This window comes from Stegostoma tigrinum, chromosome 32 (genome assembly GCF_030684315.1).
Source record: "Stegostoma tigrinum isolate sSteTig4 chromosome 32, sSteTig4.hap1, whole genome shotgun sequence".
Classification (NCBI taxonomy): Eukaryota; Metazoa; Chordata; class Chondrichthyes; order Orectolobiformes; family Stegostomatidae; genus Stegostoma; species Stegostoma tigrinum.
This window is the reverse complement of record NC_081385.1, coordinates 8,886,355-8,906,227: the sequence shown is the minus strand read 5'-3', so window position 1 is coordinate 8,906,227 and position 19,873 is coordinate 8,886,355. Positions and strand designations below refer to the sequence as shown.

Genomic DNA, 19,873 nt, shown 5'->3' with positions numbered 1-19,873 from the left:
CATCACTTCCTCGTTGTTCATTTAAAAGGGAAGTGAGGCTGCTTTCTCAGATATTCTGAAGAAGACTTACACCAGACTCAAAACATCAACTTAGTTTCTCTCTCCATAGACGGTGCCAGACCTGAGCTTCTCCAGCATGCTGTGTTTGTTTGTCAAGTCTTGCCTCCAGGGCAAAGCACAGATTTGACAAATCTGATTCCATGAAGGGGCTGCCCTTTAATAGCCATTAATCAATAAAGCATCACACCACTCTGAAAAAAATGGTCAAACCCTCTGCATTGATTATTAAGAGAGGCAGAGAAATGTCTTTCCTTCCAGTCAAAGAGGGCTTGTTCATTTATAGGTTCAATGGCTGTATTTGTTAAATTATCGTGATCCTGATCACCTACAATTGCTGTTGGAATCAATGAGCATTGTGACTTGTCTTCCCAAGTGGATTGTATACTCATAATGAGATAGGGACGTACAATGCAAAACTAGAGGTAGTTCCTCAGACAAAAAAAAGACCTAAATAGCACATGCTCTCCTGCGTATAAGAATATGAATGCTTTAAAATATTATACAAGGATATAGCACAGGAAAAGGCCATTTGCGCAACCAATTTTATATACAGTCCTCGAAAGAATTATGCAGTTAATTCCATCTCACCTGCTCCATCCTTATCGCCCTGCGAAATGATTCCCCCTGAACATTTATACAATTCTCTTCTGGGAGTTACTATCAATCGATTTCCACCACCCTTAAGACGACAGCAGTGGCAGGGTAGGATGTGTTTGTCCTCTGTGTGTGCACACTCCCGCTCACCCAGCTCCTTTACTTTTTCTTGTTTCTTCACTCCTCCTTCGTATCAAAGTTCACCTTTTATTTGCATTTTCTGCGGCTGCGGTGGACAGAGGCGGTTGTGAGGGTCTGTTCTGGGGGAGGCAGCACGGTGGATCCCGGTGGCCGTAGCTTTATCGAAGGCTTCACCGTCGGTGGGTCTGGTCCGTTCCTCCAGGCGGTGGTCCCGGTGCATCGTTCGTGGCTGTGGCGGCAGTGTGGTGGTTTTGGTTGGCGATGGTTTCAGCATCAGCGGCTTGGTGGGTCCGCTATTTCTCTCCGTGATGCAGTGCCTTCGATGTGAGCTTCGGTAGCGGCACTGTGGTGGGACTGGCCCGCAAATCCTTGCTTTGGCATTGGCCGCCCGTAGCCATTTCAGGAGCCATGGAGAGTACAAAAGATGAACTTTGTTCTTAATTTGTCTCAATTTCTTCCTTTTCTAATTTCTGTCATTAAAATGGCACTGAATTGGGGCAAGTTATACACATCTCACTGTATTTCCATAAACACGAGTGACAATAAAGTGTTATTCTTATCTTTTCTACTCACTCCTAGCAGTGCTTTCTAATCATTCACAGGACATGAGAATCATGGGTTCAGCCAGAATTTATTGCCCATCCTTGATTGCCCAAGGATAGCTAAGACTCAACCATATTGTTGTGCATCTAGTATCAGATATAGGCCAGACTGGGTAAGGATGGCAATTTCCTTCCTTAAAGGGCATGAGTGAACCCGACGGGTTTCTCCAATAATCAACAGTGGTTCCACAGTCATCATTAAACTCTTAATTCCAGATTTTTATTGAATTGAAATTCCACCATCTGCAGTGGTGAGATTTGAACCCAGGTCCCCAGTCTATTACCTGGGTCTCTGGATTAATAGTCTGGTGATAACTTGCTCTGGCAGAAACTTTCTCATCCCTGCCCCTTTCATTATCCTAAATTTGTGCCCTGTCACTGCTAACTCCTCTGCCACTGGAAACAGTTTATCCTTATTAAATATTGAGGGGAGGGGGTTCACTTAGCTCAGTTGGCTCAATCACTGAAGGTTAGGACAGAATAAAGCCAGCATAGCACTTTAATGGTTGTCGAAGCTAACGGAGGCTTCTGTTCTCACCTTATCCCATGGTAATGGAGAGTTAACCTCAAGCTATACATAACTAAATGTCTCTAATAAACAGAGATTCCTCGATGGACCATTCTATCAAATTCATTACTTTGACCACCTCAATCAAATCTCCTCTTAACCTTCTCTTCTCACAGCCCTGGAGTCCTTCATCCCCATAACTTTATTGTAAATAGCGTGACTGATACAAGATCGAGCTCCCATTAAAGATTGCCCCCCAGAAGACAATGCTGCCTTTCACGTTCAGGTACCAACTACTTCAGTTTATACTCAGAATTTCCTTCTTTTAATGAGAGAACAACAAATAGATTAACATGAAATGGACAGAAACATTCTCATGAAATTAAATCCCATCTCTCTCCTGTCAATTTCAAGCAAATTAGACACATCGCAACATAGAAGTAGGCCATTCGGTCCATGTGCCTGTTCTGCCATGCAGTAAGATTATGGCTAATCTGTAGCTGAACTCCATACACCTGTCTTTGGCCCATATCCTTTAAGGGCCTTGAGTATTCCCCAAAAATTAATCTCCCTCAGATTTAAAATTAACAACTCATCTAGCATCCAGTGCCATTTATGGAAGGGAGTTCCAAACCTTTAGCACCCTTTGTATGTAGAAGTGCTTCCTAACATCTCTCTCGAACAGTCTGGCCCTAATTCTCAGACTATGCCTCTAGTTGTAGAATTCCCAATGAGTGCAAATAGTTTAGCTTTATCTACCTTTTCTTTACCTGTTAATATCTTGAAGACTTCAATGCAACCAATCCTTAACCTTTTAAACGCTAGGGAAAACAGGCCTAATTTGTATTATATCTCCTCATAACCTCTTAGTCTTTCAAGAAGGGATTATATGTAATCACCATTCCATTAGCTGACCCTGATAGTCCAGCTCTCCTTCAGTACTGCCTGATGTAGCAGTTACCATCTCAAAGTCTAAAGTGAGGTTAGAACCTCTTGTTTTGAAGGCAATTCTCATAACTCATGATAATATAGAAGATTCCAGGAACAAATATCTTTACAGTCTTATCTAGCAAAAATCTTCATTAGACGCATATCATTGACTTTTCAATTGATCATCTCCCTCATTACGTTGTAAGAAATGTGAGTGTTAGCTCGGAGGCTTTTTTATTGGGTTAGTCTGTTGCACACTTGACCAGAATGGATAACAAAGCGTGAAGCTGGATGAACACAGCAGGCCAAGCAGCATCTTAGGAGCACAAAAGCTTTTGTGCTCCTAAGATGCCGCTTGGCCTGCTGTGTTCATCCAGCTTCACACTTTGTTATCTCGGATTCTCCAGCATCTGCAGTTCCCATTATCTCTGACCAGAATGGATACTGGATTTTCCCCTTAGTATTAACCTCAGACCTTCTTTTTGTATTCATATCTGGAATTGCCTGTCACAGGCATGTTTCAAAATATCTACCCTTTCATGTTTCTGCAGGATTCCAGCCTTTTTATTGCATCCCTTTCCTTTTCTCAGTCACATCAATTAGGCTTAACTAATCAAATGCCATGAGCAGTAATTGGTTGCCGACTAATAAAGTCAAGCACAGAACAATTGAACAATACATCAGCAGGACTCTTGTGATACAGTAGTAGTGTCCCTCCCTCTGAGCCAGTAGGCCTGAAATCAAGACATACCTGCTCCTAAGGTGTGTAATAGCATTTCTGAAAGGCTCATTAGAAAATATCAATAATAATTTTAAGCAAGCTCATTGACAGGGCTCTTGTGGCACAGTGGGGAAATTCCTACCTCTGAGCTTGGAGGTCTGGGTTAAAATCCCATGTGTTCCATAGGTCTGTAATAACGTTCCTGAACAGGTTGATTAAAGTTATCTTAAACAACACATTGCCAACATCCTGGGGTTGTTCTTCGGTCATCCATACAAAAAGACTATTTTCTAGAACATGATTGTTAGCAGCATCCATGATAAAAATCAGAGGAGGATCTGAGCAAAACTGTTTCTAAAAATGTTTTCATACATTAATTATCAAAAAAAGGTTTTTCAAATGGACAGGAGTCCTGTAATGAGAACTCCAGGAAAATGTCGAGTCAGAGCCTGGCAACCCCAGATGAAGCAGGGTCATTCTCCAAGTTAAATCAAATCAGTATCAAAATTGTCAATGAACCCTTGTTTGGGCCTTATTTACCACACGTAGGGTTTTACTTTATAGTTATACTATTTGCAAGTGATTCTTCCAAAAAACTGGAACATGGATTAAGCCATTTTGTAGGCTGCCATGCAATTCTTGAAGAAACCCCAGTTGTAATGTCTTTTCTTTGTGTAATGATCTATACAGGATAATGGCAAAGTCAGAATGGACACAGGGGATTAGAATTAAGAACATTAGAACTGATGGTCATAAGCACAGCTAAGCTCAAAAAGCCTGCCTGCAATCTGGCTCTGTTCGATAGCTGTCTGTCCAACATTGCATTTCCTTCTATCTTTCATCTGCTGTTGTGAGTTTGGTGACCAACTCATTATTGTTTACTTTCTAGCCGCCTGTTGACAACTTGAAAATTGACAAACAACGTCAAAAATGAGATCCTTACGTCATGGTGAGAGTTTTGTCGATATTTGCCCCCATTTGCTTGCTCTAGCTTCAAATTTTGCTTGACACCAGTAAACATAAAAAGTCAGAACTCTTACATCAAATCCAGGCAATAACTGTATAATCAATATGAGGCCACATATGACATTGCCAAATACTTCCACATGAGCACAGATCATCAAGAACCCCTGGTCACAGATCTTTCTTTTTTCTAGAACTCTGTAACAAATGGTACAATTTTAAAGGAGTTGTTTCTTGTGGATATTGAGAACCACAAATAACATGACAGATTACAAAGAGGAGGCCCATTGAGTGAAGTCAAAACACATGGTTCCTGTTGACAATGGTATCAATCCAGCTTGATAGCTGAATCACGTCCTTGTGCACCAGAATGGGTAAATTTTGTTGATTAAAGCTATCAACTATACCTTGACCAATGTTGACAGCCACTGGCAAGTGAGCCATTACAGATTCTCTGCTTACTAAATAAACTACCTTCAGGCACCATATTTATGAAATGAGCACTGTTGTACATTGCAGTAAGACTAACAGATGCTCAACTACAGGCAGCCATTAATGAACCAACTTTATTTACACCTCCCCAACAGAAAGAGCAGCAGAGAGGGTATTATCACAAACTGCACAGATCTTGCAATATACAACACTCCAATCCCATAATAAAAAAAATATTCATTTAAAATGCAAAATTATACGTTTCATAAATTTTCCAAAATACAATATGACTAAACCAACATCAAAAATACCTTAAAAATTAGCAGATTGAGTTGCATACTTGTTTTTACAGTATCTAAATCAAAACATCAGACCAGTAGTGTAGACCAATTTACCTGTGAAATAGAAATGGCTTTGCTAAATGCCAGTGAGTCTTACAAAAATATTTTTGGCAAGCAATAATGAAACTTATTTCTTGATCTTTCCTACATATTATCAATTAACCTATCTGGTTTCTTTCTCTGCCTATCTGAGTATCTTCTGTCATTTTCAGTTTGCTCACTTCGATCTCTCGGCATCTCAGGCTGGGCCAATCCTGAACTTTGATTCTGACTACCAAGTCCATGTAACAGTGGGGACTGTGACAATGTTTGACTTCTGTTAATCAAAGACCCTCACTTACTTTGCCCTACCAGTGGATTCTGTTGTATCAGCAAACTTGTAGTTTTTTTTTGACTTTCATTTTCTTTCTGAACATGACTTTTGGCAATTTCTTCAATAACATAGCGTACTGACTCATTGTGTTGGAGTAATTTGGATTATCGGAGGTTTCTCATGCTTTCCCTTCTTCAAATTTCCTCTTTTATTCAAATGACATATGACATAGGCATATTTTTCCCTCCAATCTTCACCACATGTGTGAATGAGCCAAGTCTCTTCACCATAGCTCCAACTACAATACTTCTCCTGATCACCCAGATTAGTGATTTTTCAAGATTCTTGCCCGTTGTATCATAGTATATCTTCACCTTGTCTTGCTTTTCTCTTACTTTGCTATTGATGTCAGATGTAAGCAAACTCAACCTGTTTGAGCATTTCCAGATGTCATCGCTATCTTTAGATCTACCAGGCCCTCAACATGGTGCATGACTGCAACCTTAGTATTACTGTGTCCTCTGTTCTCACATGCCATCTGGATGTGACCAACACTGAAAAAGACAGAGCACTTGGCCTCAAAATGGAAGCATTTCAAAGGCCGGTGGTGACCATACCAATAATTCTGACCTGAGACCTTGCTGTTTGGCGTGCATTTCAACGAAATCCGATACATCTCACCTGTTGGCCCAGGAGAAGTATAAATATCTCATTATGCCATTGCAGGCCTCCTTTCATATCAGCTTATTGCCCTGCTTGTTCACAAATTTAGTGTGGGTTTTATTGATCTTAAAGCCACCAACAATGTAACCCTAAGGTTGATTTCTAAGTTCACCCCATACCCACAATGAAGAAAGAGTTTCTTTAATTCAAGAAAGTCACAGTCTCACTTTGCAACTAATTGCTTTCAGAGTTTGCAAATCTCAGTGCAATTGTACACTTAGTGATGCCATGATTTCAGTCCCGATATCATTAACTTCAGAATAGTGCACAATAGCGAGATCTCACAGGCAATATTGGTTAGAAACTATCTCAAAACGTTGCATCCTATCATGGTGAGGAAATCATTTAGTTATCTTCATCTCCTACCTTATTCATTTCAAAATGTGTAACCTTTGTTCATGGTTATGCCAGTCCTCTTTGTTGGAGTTGAATTCTCTCATTGTCTTCGAGTATGCCTCTGTGCAATTTCTTCAATTATATAGCGTATTGACTCATTGTGTACCTGAACACAATGTACACGCACAGCAACCTTTCAGTTTGCTTAAAATCAACTTTAGGAGTTCCAAAAATGTACAACAATGTTGTTCAGTCTTTAATTTCTCAAATGAAATATAAATGAAGATTTCATCTCAGCCTCATTGTCATCTTTCTGGTGTGAATTGCACTTAGTGAGACTAACAGATGGCTAATGGCAGACAGCCATTATTGAACTCACTTCATTTACTCCTCCCTACAACAGAGGGGCTGCAGACAGGCGCTTGTAAAAAATGGTCAAATCTTGCAATGTACTACAATTGCAATTTTTCAAAATATTGATGAAGTCATCAGTTGGAACTTGTTGGGGTTGGTTAGCTCACTTGGCTGGTCACCTAGTTTGTGGTGCACAGTGATGCCAACAGTCTGGATTCAGCTCCTCTTATGGCGAAGATTTCTATGCCAAGCCCACATTCTCAACTTTGCCTGGCACCTGAACTGAAGTGACCTTCCAGTTAAACCATCACCAGTTGTTTCTCTCTAATAAGAACGCTCTTCAGGGGCAATGGCAACTTTACCTTTATTAGGGACTCTGTGGACATCTGTCTTTTTCAAATAAAGATTCATAGTGAAACACTACTATAAACCAGCCAAGGCAATTTTTGAAGACATCATATAATCTATGTTAATCCCGCCCAATGTGCGACAATGGTGTCAACAAACTTACGTTTTTATCGATGTTTGCATCTCTGTAAATTCCAAAAGAGACAGTAAGCCTAGATTTGCAGAGAATTACTGAGGAAATATCGAGTTTGTAGACTTGGTCACTGAGCCAGTGTGTTTGGCTGCATATATTTCGTCACCCTGCTAGGTAACATCGAGCGTGTGCCTCCGATGAAGCGCTGGTGTTCTGTCCCACTTGTTATTTATATGCCTCAGTTTGCTGGGGTGGTTGGCATCACTTCTGGTTCTGTTTTTCAGTGGTTTGTGTATCGGGTCCAGTTCAATGTGTTCATTGGGATAGAACACCAACGCTTCACTGGAGGCGCACCGACGATGCTACCTCGCAGGATGACGAAATGTCTGTAACCAAATACATCAGCTCTGCGAGCAAGTCTACAACCTCATCCACAACCCGAGCTACAAGAAACTTTATGAGGAAACAATTCACACGGTGTGGATCGATGGCTACGTCTCAGAGATGCACCTCTGGAAGCCAGTATCATAGGATACTGGGACTGACGATGGGGAGCTGGTGGTGGGTGGACAAGCTCACGAAGGAAAAAGATAGTGGATAAAAGAGCACTTGCAGAGTCAATGTTCAGACAAGGGCAGCAGGTCCATAGGAACACCACCACCTGGAAAATCTCCTTCAAGCCATGCACCACCCTAACTTGGAAATGTATCACATTCCTTCCCTGTTTCTGGATCAAAATCTTGGAACTCCTTTCCTAACAGCTTTGAGGGTGCATCAACACCCTTAGTGGACTGCAGTGGTTCAAAAAACTGGTTCACTATCACCTTACAAAGCAAAATTAGGTTTGAGCAGTAATACTGGCTTTGTCAGTAACACCTACATCCTGTGAATGAATTAATAAATAAAAATGTAGATGTTTCAGAATGACAGAAGAGCCACATTTGCACTGTGCCCCCAACAATGAATAAACTTTACAGCCCAACTACAATGCAACTATTTCAATTTTCTATGCTAAATATTGGGGTCTGCAAATCAAGTGTTTAAAATATCCAAAAGCAGAGAGGGTGATATTATAGGTCATAAAATCTGTACAGTGTGGTAACAGGCCCTTTGGCCCAACAAGTCCACACTGACCCTCAGAGCATCCCACCCAGACCCATCCTCCTATAACCCACCAAATCTACACATTCCCAAACACTACAGGACAATTTAGCACAGCCAATCCACCTCGCCTGCACATCTTCGGACTGAGAGAGGAAACCGGAGCACACAGAGGAAACCCACGCTGACACGGGGAGAATGTGCAACCTCCACACAGACAGTCGCCCAAGGATGGAAAAGAACCTGGGTTCCTGGTGCTGTGAGGCAGCACTGCTAACCAGTGAGCTACTGTGTTGCCCCTAAATTAATCCGATTGATACTGCTATGGGACAAGTACTAAATACAATAATAAAATGCACAGCTTGAGTCCTGATAGATGTCTCACTGGCTGAATATTCATTACAAATTTCAGAAGACAACACTTCTTCCTAGTTTCTGTTTGAAAATCCAAGTACACCAATGACTGCCAGTATAGTCATGAATTTAGTGACAAAAACTCAGCAACTGTGTCGGAATACCTTGAGCAAGCTATGGACTGAATTGAGACCAACTATACCCATTGCAAAAGTGGGACACACCAAGGTTGCCTGTTGCAAATCTCTATTCAGCAATCACCAATTGCTGAATTTCTTATTATCCAAGAACAGAATGCATGGAAGAATTCAACAACTTGATTTGGTTTTTGCATTTAGTCTCATAGCTGTGTCAATGAGCTTTCTGATCAGAGCTCAAATCTTTGAGACTAACGGAACAAAAAGGCTATACCTGTGAATACGACTAGGCGGTTTTGATGCAGGTCCCAGTGAACAAGAAGCCAAGGGTCAAACTGCCCATAATGTGACTGACATACCTAGAGGGGTGATGGAATGACAAGTGTGGTGCACAGGTAAATAGCACAGTCAATGCATTAAGTATAGGAGTTAGGATGTCATGTTGCAACTGTACAGGACATTGGTCAGGCTACTTTTGGAATACTGTATTCACTTGTAGTGTCCCTGGCATGGGAAATTTGTTATTAAACTTGAAACAGTGTAGAAAAGATTTACATGATTTTGCTGGGGTTGGAAGGTTTGAGCTATCGGGAGAGGCTAAATAGGCTGGGGCCTATTTTCCCTGAAGTACCAGAGGCTGGGAGGTAGTCTTATAGAGGTTTATAAATTCATGAGGGGCATGGATAGGGTGAATAGTAAAAGTCTTCCTTCTAGGATTGGGGAGTCCAAAACTAGAGGATGTATGCCTAAGGTGAGAGGAGAAAGATTTAAAAGGAACTAAGGAGAAACATTTTCAGAGGTTGGTGCATGTATGGAATGAGCTGCCAAAGGAAGTGGTGGATGCTGGTACAATCACAATATTTAAAAGGAATCTGATGAGTACGTGAATAGAAGGATTTAGAAGGATATGGGCCAATTGCTGGCAAATGGGATTGGATTAATTTAGAATATCAGGTCAACGTGGACTTTTGCAACAAAGCGTGCTGTATATCTTTGTAACTCTACTCTGAAGAGTATAATATTGATTTTCGTGCTGTGGGACATTGCTAATGCAGAGTTAATTGGGTAACATTTCAAATCAAAGTGACCCACCTCAAGCCCTTCCATTCTTGTGATCTATCATTTTTTTTCAAAAAAACATTTGTTTGTTTCATCTCCATTTATCCAAATGCACAGTTAGTTAGCTTCTGTCGTTCTGAATCTTTTTGAGCTAAATAACTTTTTCCTTTCATTTTGAATAGTTCAACATTTACTGAATTATTTGGGAAGTCTATTTCCATGTGAAATTAGCTCCAAGAAAAGATACTCAGGTTTTCTTCCACTTATTGTTTAGTTTCTTTATCTAATGATAACATCCATCATGAAAATATCTCCATGCCCTTGTCTTTTCCATTATTAAACAGATTTCCTGGGCTTATTCTTTTCATCTTCCTCTGTGGGGAGGCTTTAAGATGTGGCATGCCCTCATCAGGGTTTCTATACTGGGCTCTGTGTCAGATTGTCATCCTCTCTGATTTTTTATGGACTGTACCAACTATTGGCTGCCATTCAATAGTTTCAATATTTGGACAACGTACCCAAAATAGCCTTGCCTTATGCATTACCTTACATTTCTCAATATTAAATGACACTCTCCATTCATCCACTCATTCAGTGCCTCTGGATTTCTCTTGAACAATATCACTGCATCATCTTCCTCAAACACTTTACTTTCCCACAGCATTTACTGTCACTCACAAACATTCCAGCAGCAATCTCCCGACAAATGTCATTATTATTTACTAAAGGGGATCAGAATGAATCCCCACAGGACTCTGACAATCGCAGCTGCCCAATTAGAATCTTTATCAATAATAACTACCTTCTGTTTCCCATTATCTATCAATTAAAAATCCAATTTACAACTTTATCTTGTGTCCCACAAGCTTTCATTTCAGCCATTAGTCATCAGACAATGGACTTGAATTTAAGGCTACTTCCCATTGGACAGGTATTCCATTATCTATGGACATTGATTACTTAAGGAGGGGATCTAGCCCATGACTAACAATGAAAGAGACAACTATCACGCATATATATTAACTCTCTAAGCAGAGCACTCATTTCGATTTGCCTTTTGAGTGTTAATTAGGAACTTGGGAACAGGAATAAGCCATTTGGCCCATTCAAGTTGTCCCAGTGTTCAACTGGATCATGTAACTTACATGCATCTAGCCAACTTTTTCGCATTTCCCTTATCAGGTTTGGCTAAAAATACATCAATCTCCATTTTGAAAATTTCAATTGGATCACCCCTTCCCATAGCCACCCTCTCAACCTGCCCTCAAACGTCAACAGCTCGGTAGGGAACAGAATTCCAGTTTTCCATGAACACTGTAGGAAGAAGTGGTCCCTGACATCAATTGTAATCACCCATCTCTAATTTTAAGGCATTTCCTACCTTAGAAATAGTTTATCTATCAGCTCATGATATGATTCATAGAACCATAGAATCATAGAATCCCTACAACGTGGAAACAGGCCCTTCAGTCCAACAAGTCCATACCGAACCTCACAGCATTCCACCCAGACCCATCCCCCTTTAACCCATCTAATCTACACATCCCTGTGGGCAACTTAGCACAGCCAGTCACCTAACCTGCACATCTTTGGACTGTGGGAGGAAACCGGTGCACCCGGAGAAAACCCACGCAGACACAGGGAGAATGTGCAAATGGTTAATCATTCATTAGCCTACTTTTAATGACATTATTGTTATTACTTACTGTGGAATATGAAATGTGGATCTCCTTTTCACAGAGACACACTGACTCACCCTTAAATATTATTCTTACTATCTATTTATACAGGCATTCATTTTACAGTATGAGTAGGCTTCAGCAACATTGCCCAGGAACATAGTTTTTCATCAAATTCCCCACTTATATTGTCAGATGGAATCTATACATATTAATAATTCGGATGAGGGAACAAAATGTACCATCTCCAAGTTTGCAGGTGATATCAAGTTTGGTGGGAGGGCGAACTGTGACGAGGATGCAGAGATCCTTCAGCATGATCTCAACAGGTTGGGTGAGTGGGAAAATCAATGGCAGATGCAGTATAATTTGGATAAATGTGAGGTTATTCACTTTGGAAGCAAAAACAAGAAGGCAGATTACTACCTGAATGGCTGTAAACTGGGAGAGGGGAGTGTGCAGTGGGGACCTGGGTGTCCCTGTGTACCAGCTGCTGAAAGTAAGCATGCAGGTGCAGCAGGTGGTAAAGAAGGCAAATGGTCTGTTGGCCTTCATTGCAAGAGGTTTCGAGTACAGGAGCAGGGATGTGTTATTGCAGTTGTGCAGGGCCTTGGTGAGACCATACCTGGAATATTGTGTGTAGTTTTGGTCACCTTTCTGAGGAAGGATACTCTTGCTCTCAAGAGAGTACATCAAAGTTTTACCAGGCTGACTCCAGGCATGAGGAGAGATTGACTCGGTTAGTATTGTTTTCGCTATAGTTCAGATGAATGAGGGGGTATCTCATAAAGCCTTAGAAAATTTTAACTGGACTGGATAGGGTAGATGTTCCCGATGGTGTGTGTGTCCAGAACCAGGGGTCACAGCATGAGTATTCAGGGTAGGCGATTTAGGACGGAGATGAGACATTTCTTCAAGCAAAGAGTGGTGGGCCTGCGGAATTCATTACCACAGGAAGTAGTTGATGCCAAAACATTGAATGTATTCAGGAGGTGACTAGATATAGCATTTGGGGAGAATGGGACCAGAAGTTTGGGGAGAAAGCAGGATAAGGCTATTGATTTGAACGATCAGCCATGATTGTGAAGAATAGTGGCGCAGGCTCAAAGGGCTGAATGGCCTCCTCCTGCTCCTATCTTCTATGTTTCTTCAACAGCTGGATCAGAAAAAAAATCTGTTATGAATGCACAGTTATTCAGAATTGACAATGTAAAGCTGCTTCAGAACAGTACACCAGAGATGGTCACATTGGCCAGTGAATAAACAAACTGCACTGTTGGCCTGGTCATACAGAGTGAGCCATTCAGACTATCTGCAGCCAATAATAATTGCTATTTCCACCTCCTGTAGCAAGCTTCAGATCATCACCATGGACAGTGCTCTCACTGCATCTTACACCCAAAATCTTAACACGTCATGGTCTCTAAAGAGGCAACATTAAATGAATGAACACATACCTTCAGTGAACACAACAACAACCTTCGCAATGTCGACATTATTAATTTGTCCATCCAATGATTGAAAATCGTCAGCATGCTTTGGTTACCTCAGCTGGCTGGTTTGTGTTACAGAGAGACACCAACAGTGCTGGTTTAATTCCTGTACCAGCTGATGTCACCAATGAAGGTCCTATGTATGTGACATTACCTGAGCCATGGTGACACTCATTTTAAATCCCCACCAGTGGTCTCCATCATGAGAGAGCAGCTCTATAGTCCTCTCGGACTATTGTGACTTTACCGCCAAAGTGCATCTCTTGATTTAGGTCTCCCTTACTAATCTTCAAATAAAAACCAGGGCAAAATAAACAGCTGAGTGTACCAGTCAGACATAAATACCAAGGCAGAGTCGTTAAATTAAGTCGAGTTGCCACAGTCCTACCAGCTGATCTGTCATTACTAAGATGTCTAGTGGTGGTTTAACGTGAGAATCATCAAACCTCAGGTAAGCAGAGAGGTTGAAAAGGAGAGCTCTTTGTGGTAACGTCAGTTGGTGTAGGTATTGAACCCACACGGCTAATGCCAATCTACACTGTAGACAGCTAGCCAACCAAGCAAGCTAACCAAGCACCTGCTAAATTAAGTGACATCTAACTGAAGGAACAAAAAACTACTAAGAACAACTCTGAACAGAAAAACAGTACAGGAACTAATCACTTGCTTCACAGCCATTTATCTCTCAGTTAAACTAGATCCCTAAGCTTCAGCAAATCAACCTCAACATCCTTCTCTCCCTCAGGATTTGTGAGGTGTCTGTTCCATTAGCTTGACATTTGGCCCAACCCATGCACATTGTGCATTTGCAACATCTTCCACTTTTACCAACAAAGGACATTTTTCAGCCTCAGTTCCTCAGTTCTATGAAACTATTGTCTAAAACCTATTGACTTGGCATGGCTGATGGTACCTTAAAAAGTCTTTTGGTTTCTCTGTTCTCCAAAATAGTCCACCTTGATAAACACTCTGTTCCATGGGGAGCTCAGTACAAATGCAGGTAGTGAGCAGGAACATTCACTCTTTTAACTTCATGGGCTAATTAGATAAATGGCATGGAGCTACTGAAGCCACATTATTTAAGTCCATTATTCCATTAAATTAGCCATCTGTCAAGCTCTTAATGCTAACAAATGTTGATGTTCATCTTAAAGATTTCTCCTCAGTTGAGGCATCAGCACTAAAATTAGCCTTTAATAATATTTAGGACAACAAAGTTCATATAGGACAAACCAGCAAATATGAAATACAAGCAGAATGTACAGTGTTGTTGACTCTGTTTTTGGATTAGTGATCCAGAGGCTAAGGCTAAGAATCTAGCAAATATGAGTTCAAACTTTCACCACCAGATGCAGAATTAGATTTCAATTTCAATAAAATCTGATGTTAATAAGAGTGACAATGAAACTGTTAGATTGTCATAACATCTCAACTGAATCATTATCCTTTAGGATAGAGGAAGCCTGGCTTTATGGGATTCCAGTCCCACATCAATGAGGCTCATTCTTAAATGCCCCCTGAGATGACACCGACAGACACTTTGTTGCATTAAAACAGATGCGGACAGTTTCATTGCACAGCCTATAATTCAGAGCAAGAAAGGATGGGTAATATTTATGGATTTTGGCACCAATGCCCTCAGGATTTATAGAAAACAATAATTTGTGATTTTTGTAACCTTCGTGCTCTGCATGCCTATCATGTTGACACTCTTCTGTTGGAATACTGTCACCAACAAACTTTACTTCCCTTTGCAGCTTTGTTTACAGGGGTCTTGTGGCGGTAGTGTCCCTACCTCTAGGCCAGGAGGCCAGAATTTAAGGCCCACCTGTTCCAGAGATGTGTCATGACATGTCTGAACAAGTTGATTAACAATATCTCAGTGATTTGAGGGTGGGCACGCACAGGGATTCGCCCAACATGACTTTAACTAACAAAAAGCCGTTCTGAAGAAGGGACACCAGACCTGAAACATTAACTCAATCTTTTATTTGCAAAGATGCTGCCAGACCTGCTAAGTTTCTGTTTTGGTTTCAGATTTCTAGCATCTGTGTTTTATTTACTGACATCCACTGCAATAATACCAGGAGATTCCATTGTCTCACCAACCCCGACTTCACATAGATAGCACCTCTTCCCTCTCAATCTTTGTATATATCATTATGCTGTGTCCAAAATTAAATTAAAACACAACATTTCTCAGCAAAGGAAACAAATATTCTGATTTCAGCCTAATTTACAATGAAACAAGCTCAGTTGCTATCCTGTATGGATGTGAAGAATGTACACACAAATGTCTGGGGCAGATGGGGAGATTTCCAGCTCTCTATTTTGATAAGTAGGTTGCTTATATCAGCCCCATGTGTGCCCATATTTCGAAACAGCAACACCAGAGGGGAGGCCAAATGGAAAGTCCTCCACTCTTTTGTCTAACAAAAGGGGAATCCCCAGAGGCACAAATAGCACGCTTTGTGTGTCAGCATGGATTCTGTGTACCAACTTGTAGGAAAAATACATTCTGCAGCAAAACATTCAAATAAGTACTCAACATGGAAGGGGTTATTTATCATTGTGCGTTTACCTATTCTAATTCCCATTCGCAATCTGGTAAGATTACAAATGCTGATGTGCATTAACTCCATCTTGTTATATAAAGGTGTCCTTTGATCTTTTGTTCATAAACAGATCTTAGAATGATGGAGAATGATTACTCATTGTTTGCAATTGATATATTTCTCAAGAGTGATGCATTTAAGTATCACTGAAAACAACTCTAGCTTTCAAGCTCGAAGCATGGATTATACAATGTACCACATCACGACGGACTCCAGTTAACGACCATTCACAATTCAAACTGGGTTGACCATTGTAAAGTGAGAAATTCAGTAGAAATGAGCGTACACTTTTTGTTTAATCTGAATTCATTTCCACAACACCTGCTAACTTCATCATTTGAAATTGTCTCTTAATGCACTGAATCCCCTTCAAATCACGGTCGAAAGAAATTCTGTATGAAACCTAGCGGGTGAGTCTATGGGAAATGATAGTACTAGTGGTGGAACCGACAGGGTGGCCACTTATACAGTAAACAGCGAGGAGCGAACTGGAAGCCCAAATTATTTAGAATTAGGGATTTGCCCATTTCGCATCTGACTATATGCGTCCGTCCCAAGCAAACCTTGATAAATTCCCACCGGGGCTTGCCGTTGTCAAGCGAAAATAAAAACAATTATTTTCCATCGGTTCTGACAGGGGTCAGGCTGCGCCGCGTTTTCCCAGAATTATTCCGGGTAGCATTTAAACTCGGCAACACGTGCAAACACATCGGAGCACTTCCCATCATGTGGAGTGGTGTGAGAAACAGGAAGGTAACGACAGATAGAGAGAGGCAGACACACTGTGTGGCTGACAGAGAAAGGACATATTTCATTTCCACTTATTTGCAAAAATCTATTTCCTCAAAAGTGCATCCGAAGATTTTGCATCAAAGGTAAGTTTTTTTAAAAAAACGCTTGCAAAGATGCTTCATTAAGAACGGTATCGATAAATGAAAGGCGTGCATGACGCTAATGGATTAGTCTAACGGAGAGAGGAATTTTGTCCGATTGTCGTTACTTTAGCGAACAGTATGAGAGAGGTCTCTGTTCCTCCCTCCTGGTATCAAATGATCTCAAAATCTGCAGAGGTTTTGCAACAAGATGCTACCCGATTCTGCACTATCAATATTTGCATTGTTTTAGCCTTCCCTTTAGAGCACACTGGCGATTCTACTGCAACAGAGTATTTGAGGATTTTCTGTTCATTGCACCTTGCAGGAATTCATCATTCAGAGACAGGTCCATCAGACATGGCACTGCTGACACTTCCAAATGTGCGCCCCGCTAGGAAAAGGCTGTACCTCTCTCTCTCTCTTTGGACACTCTCCGGGCGCTGAGTCTACCTGAAGGAGAGGGGTCCTGGATGAAGCCCAGCATTTGGCTAGAAAATGGGGTTTGACTCCGAAGCGAGCCGCCGTGTCGACTACTGAAAGCCGGCCGCACAGCTTTCCGGGAATGGGCTACTCTGCGTGTCAACTCAGTCCGACCGGTCTTCCAGCTCACTCTCCACATGGAGGTCTTCGCTACAATTCCACCCCCACCCCCCCCCCACTCCCCCGTCCCACCAGCCCCAAAGCCAGCGCTTGCCTGATGGAGGGGTGAGAGAGGTACCCCGTGAGGAGCAGCCGAGCTGGGATTGAGGGGATGGAGGGGGGTGGGGGAGAGGGTCCCGAGCAGAGTACTCAGGGGGTGGGGGAGAGGGTCCCGAGCAGAGTACTCAGCGCCCAAACCAAACACTCCGAACAAGGGACCAACAATGAATGGAAAATGAGGCACTCGGAAGCAAAACGCCTGGGCGACTGAGGGGGAAATAAATTAATTCCATTCAATTTTAATCACAAAGACAAAATTTTTAAAAACATGCATTTTTCCCGGAAAATTGGGTCCTTCGGTCATTGCTATCCCCTTGTACTAAAAGCAAGAAACTGCTTCTTTTAAAAAAAGATATTGTAAGACTGTGTATACGAGGCTCTGATTATCATTGATACAATCTATAAATCGTAATATGGTCACTACATAACACAGCCAGGAGTCACTTTTCCCCCCTTAATCATACAGTCACCCCCAATACAGTCACACAATCACCCTCAATACAGTCACCCTCACCCCCATACAGTCACCCCAATACAGTCACCCTCAATACAGTCATACAATCACCCTCAATACAGTCACCCCCAATACTGTCACTCCCAATACAGTCATTACAATCACCCTCAATACAATCACCCTCAATACAGTCACCCCCAATAGTCATACAATCACCCTCAATACAGTTACCCCCAATACAGTCACCCCCAATAAGTCACCCCAATACAGTCACCCCCAATACAGTCACCCCCAATACAGTCATACAATCACCCTCAATACAGTTACTCCCAATACAGTCACCCCAATACAGTCACCCTCAATACAGTCACCCCCAATACAGTCATACAATCACCCTCAATACAGTTACCCCCAATACAGTCACCCCCAATAAGTCACCCCAATAAGTCACCCCCAATACAGTCACCCCAATACAGTCATACAATCACCCTCAATACAGTCACCCCAATACAGTCACCCCAATACAGTCACCCCCAATAGTTACCCCCAATACAGTCACCCCCAATACAGTTACCCTCAATAAAATCACCCTCAATACAGTCACCCCCAATAGTCATCCTCAATATAATTACCCTCAATACAACCACCGTCGATGAAATCATCCTTAAATCTTGATGTAAAAGTATTGGTTCCATACTTGCCTTTGGTAAAAACGCTCATATTTAAACGAAACATGCTTTATATTTCGAAGATATAAGAAGCTCCATATTCAAAACTCAATTTCAAAAAAAATCAACCACCTCTCGATATCAAATAATTCAAGATTGCAATCAACAAAATAGATAATATTTGTTTAACCTAAACAGACAGCAAATTACATTGTACTTCTTATTTCACCCATTTGAAAAGACATTGGACGTACCTCGAGTTAAAGAATACACCAGGAGTAGAGTGGTCAGCCACATACCATAAACACCTATTTCCCTGTGTGTGTGTTTGTATGTGTGCGTATGTGTGTGTGTTCAGTCTCAGTGCAGTGGAGAGGGGGAGAGAGAAGGAGAGCTCTGATCCTGAGCTTTGGTAGCCGGAATCTGCGAGGTGAAGGTAACCAGCGGTTCCCAGCGCCTGCCTACCCGGGACATGTCATCACTCGCAAGGTGGAGGATAGGAACCTCGCCCCGCCCAGCTTCAGAAATCTGGAGATAACACACACACATACACACACACTCCACCTCTCTCTCACACACACTCCACCTCTCTGTCTCTCTCTCTCACACACACACACACAGACAGACACACACACTCCACCTCTCTGTCTCTCCCTCTCTCACACACACACACACACTCCACCTCTCTGTCTCTCACACACACACACACACAAAACAGTCACCGCGCGTGCTGTGTACACCATCTAACGAAGCCAGACAAGTCTGATCGTTTTTGATGCTTTCAAAAAAAAATCAAATAACATCTGTGGATTTGCTCAGGAGAAGGGAGACGAGCCACATGAGAATTAGAGCAGGGAAAACCGTAATCATTTTGACTGTCTACATATACAGATATATGTAGACACCACGTGTCCTTGGTGCAGCAGAACTCTAGGGGTTAAAGATTTTAACCCTTGTCAGTTAAAGGGACAATTCACACTTGTCAGATTTCTGCAAACAAAAGGTTGAAGAGGCCAATTTTCAATTAAAATACTTACTGAGAGTCTGTCTTTTCTTTACTAATTCAGAGAAATTACAGCAGAAAAGGGCCAGGATGCTAAATTACACTGTGTGCTCCCTGAGATGTTATTGTCCGGGACGAACAGCGAATGAGGCATCTTCTTTTCTGTTCAGCTAATTTCTAATGATCTCCCAGCCAGTGGACAGAAGGATCAGTGCGGGAGGGGGCTGGGCTCAGGAA

At 41.7% G+C, this 19,873-nt stretch overlaps 1 protein-coding gene across 2 annotated transcripts in view; it reads right to left on the bottom strand.

Annotated features, from left to right (window-relative positions):
* dscaml1 (Down syndrome cell adhesion molecule like 1) overlaps window positions 1-19,272 on the bottom strand; it is a 564,629-nt gene extending 545,357 nt beyond the window's left edge. The window contains exon 1 of one of the 2 annotated variants that reach the window (XM_059638968.1): window positions 18,888-19,272. In XM_059638968.1, coding sequence (XP_059494951.1) covers window positions 18,888-18,930 — 43 coding nt within the window. In that variant the 5' untranslated portion in view covers window positions 18,931-19,272. The remainder of the gene's footprint in view (window positions 1-18,887) is intronic. The other variant, XM_048562212.2, reaches the window with a different exon arrangement.
* Between the last annotated feature and the right edge of the window lie 601 nt (window positions 19,273-19,873).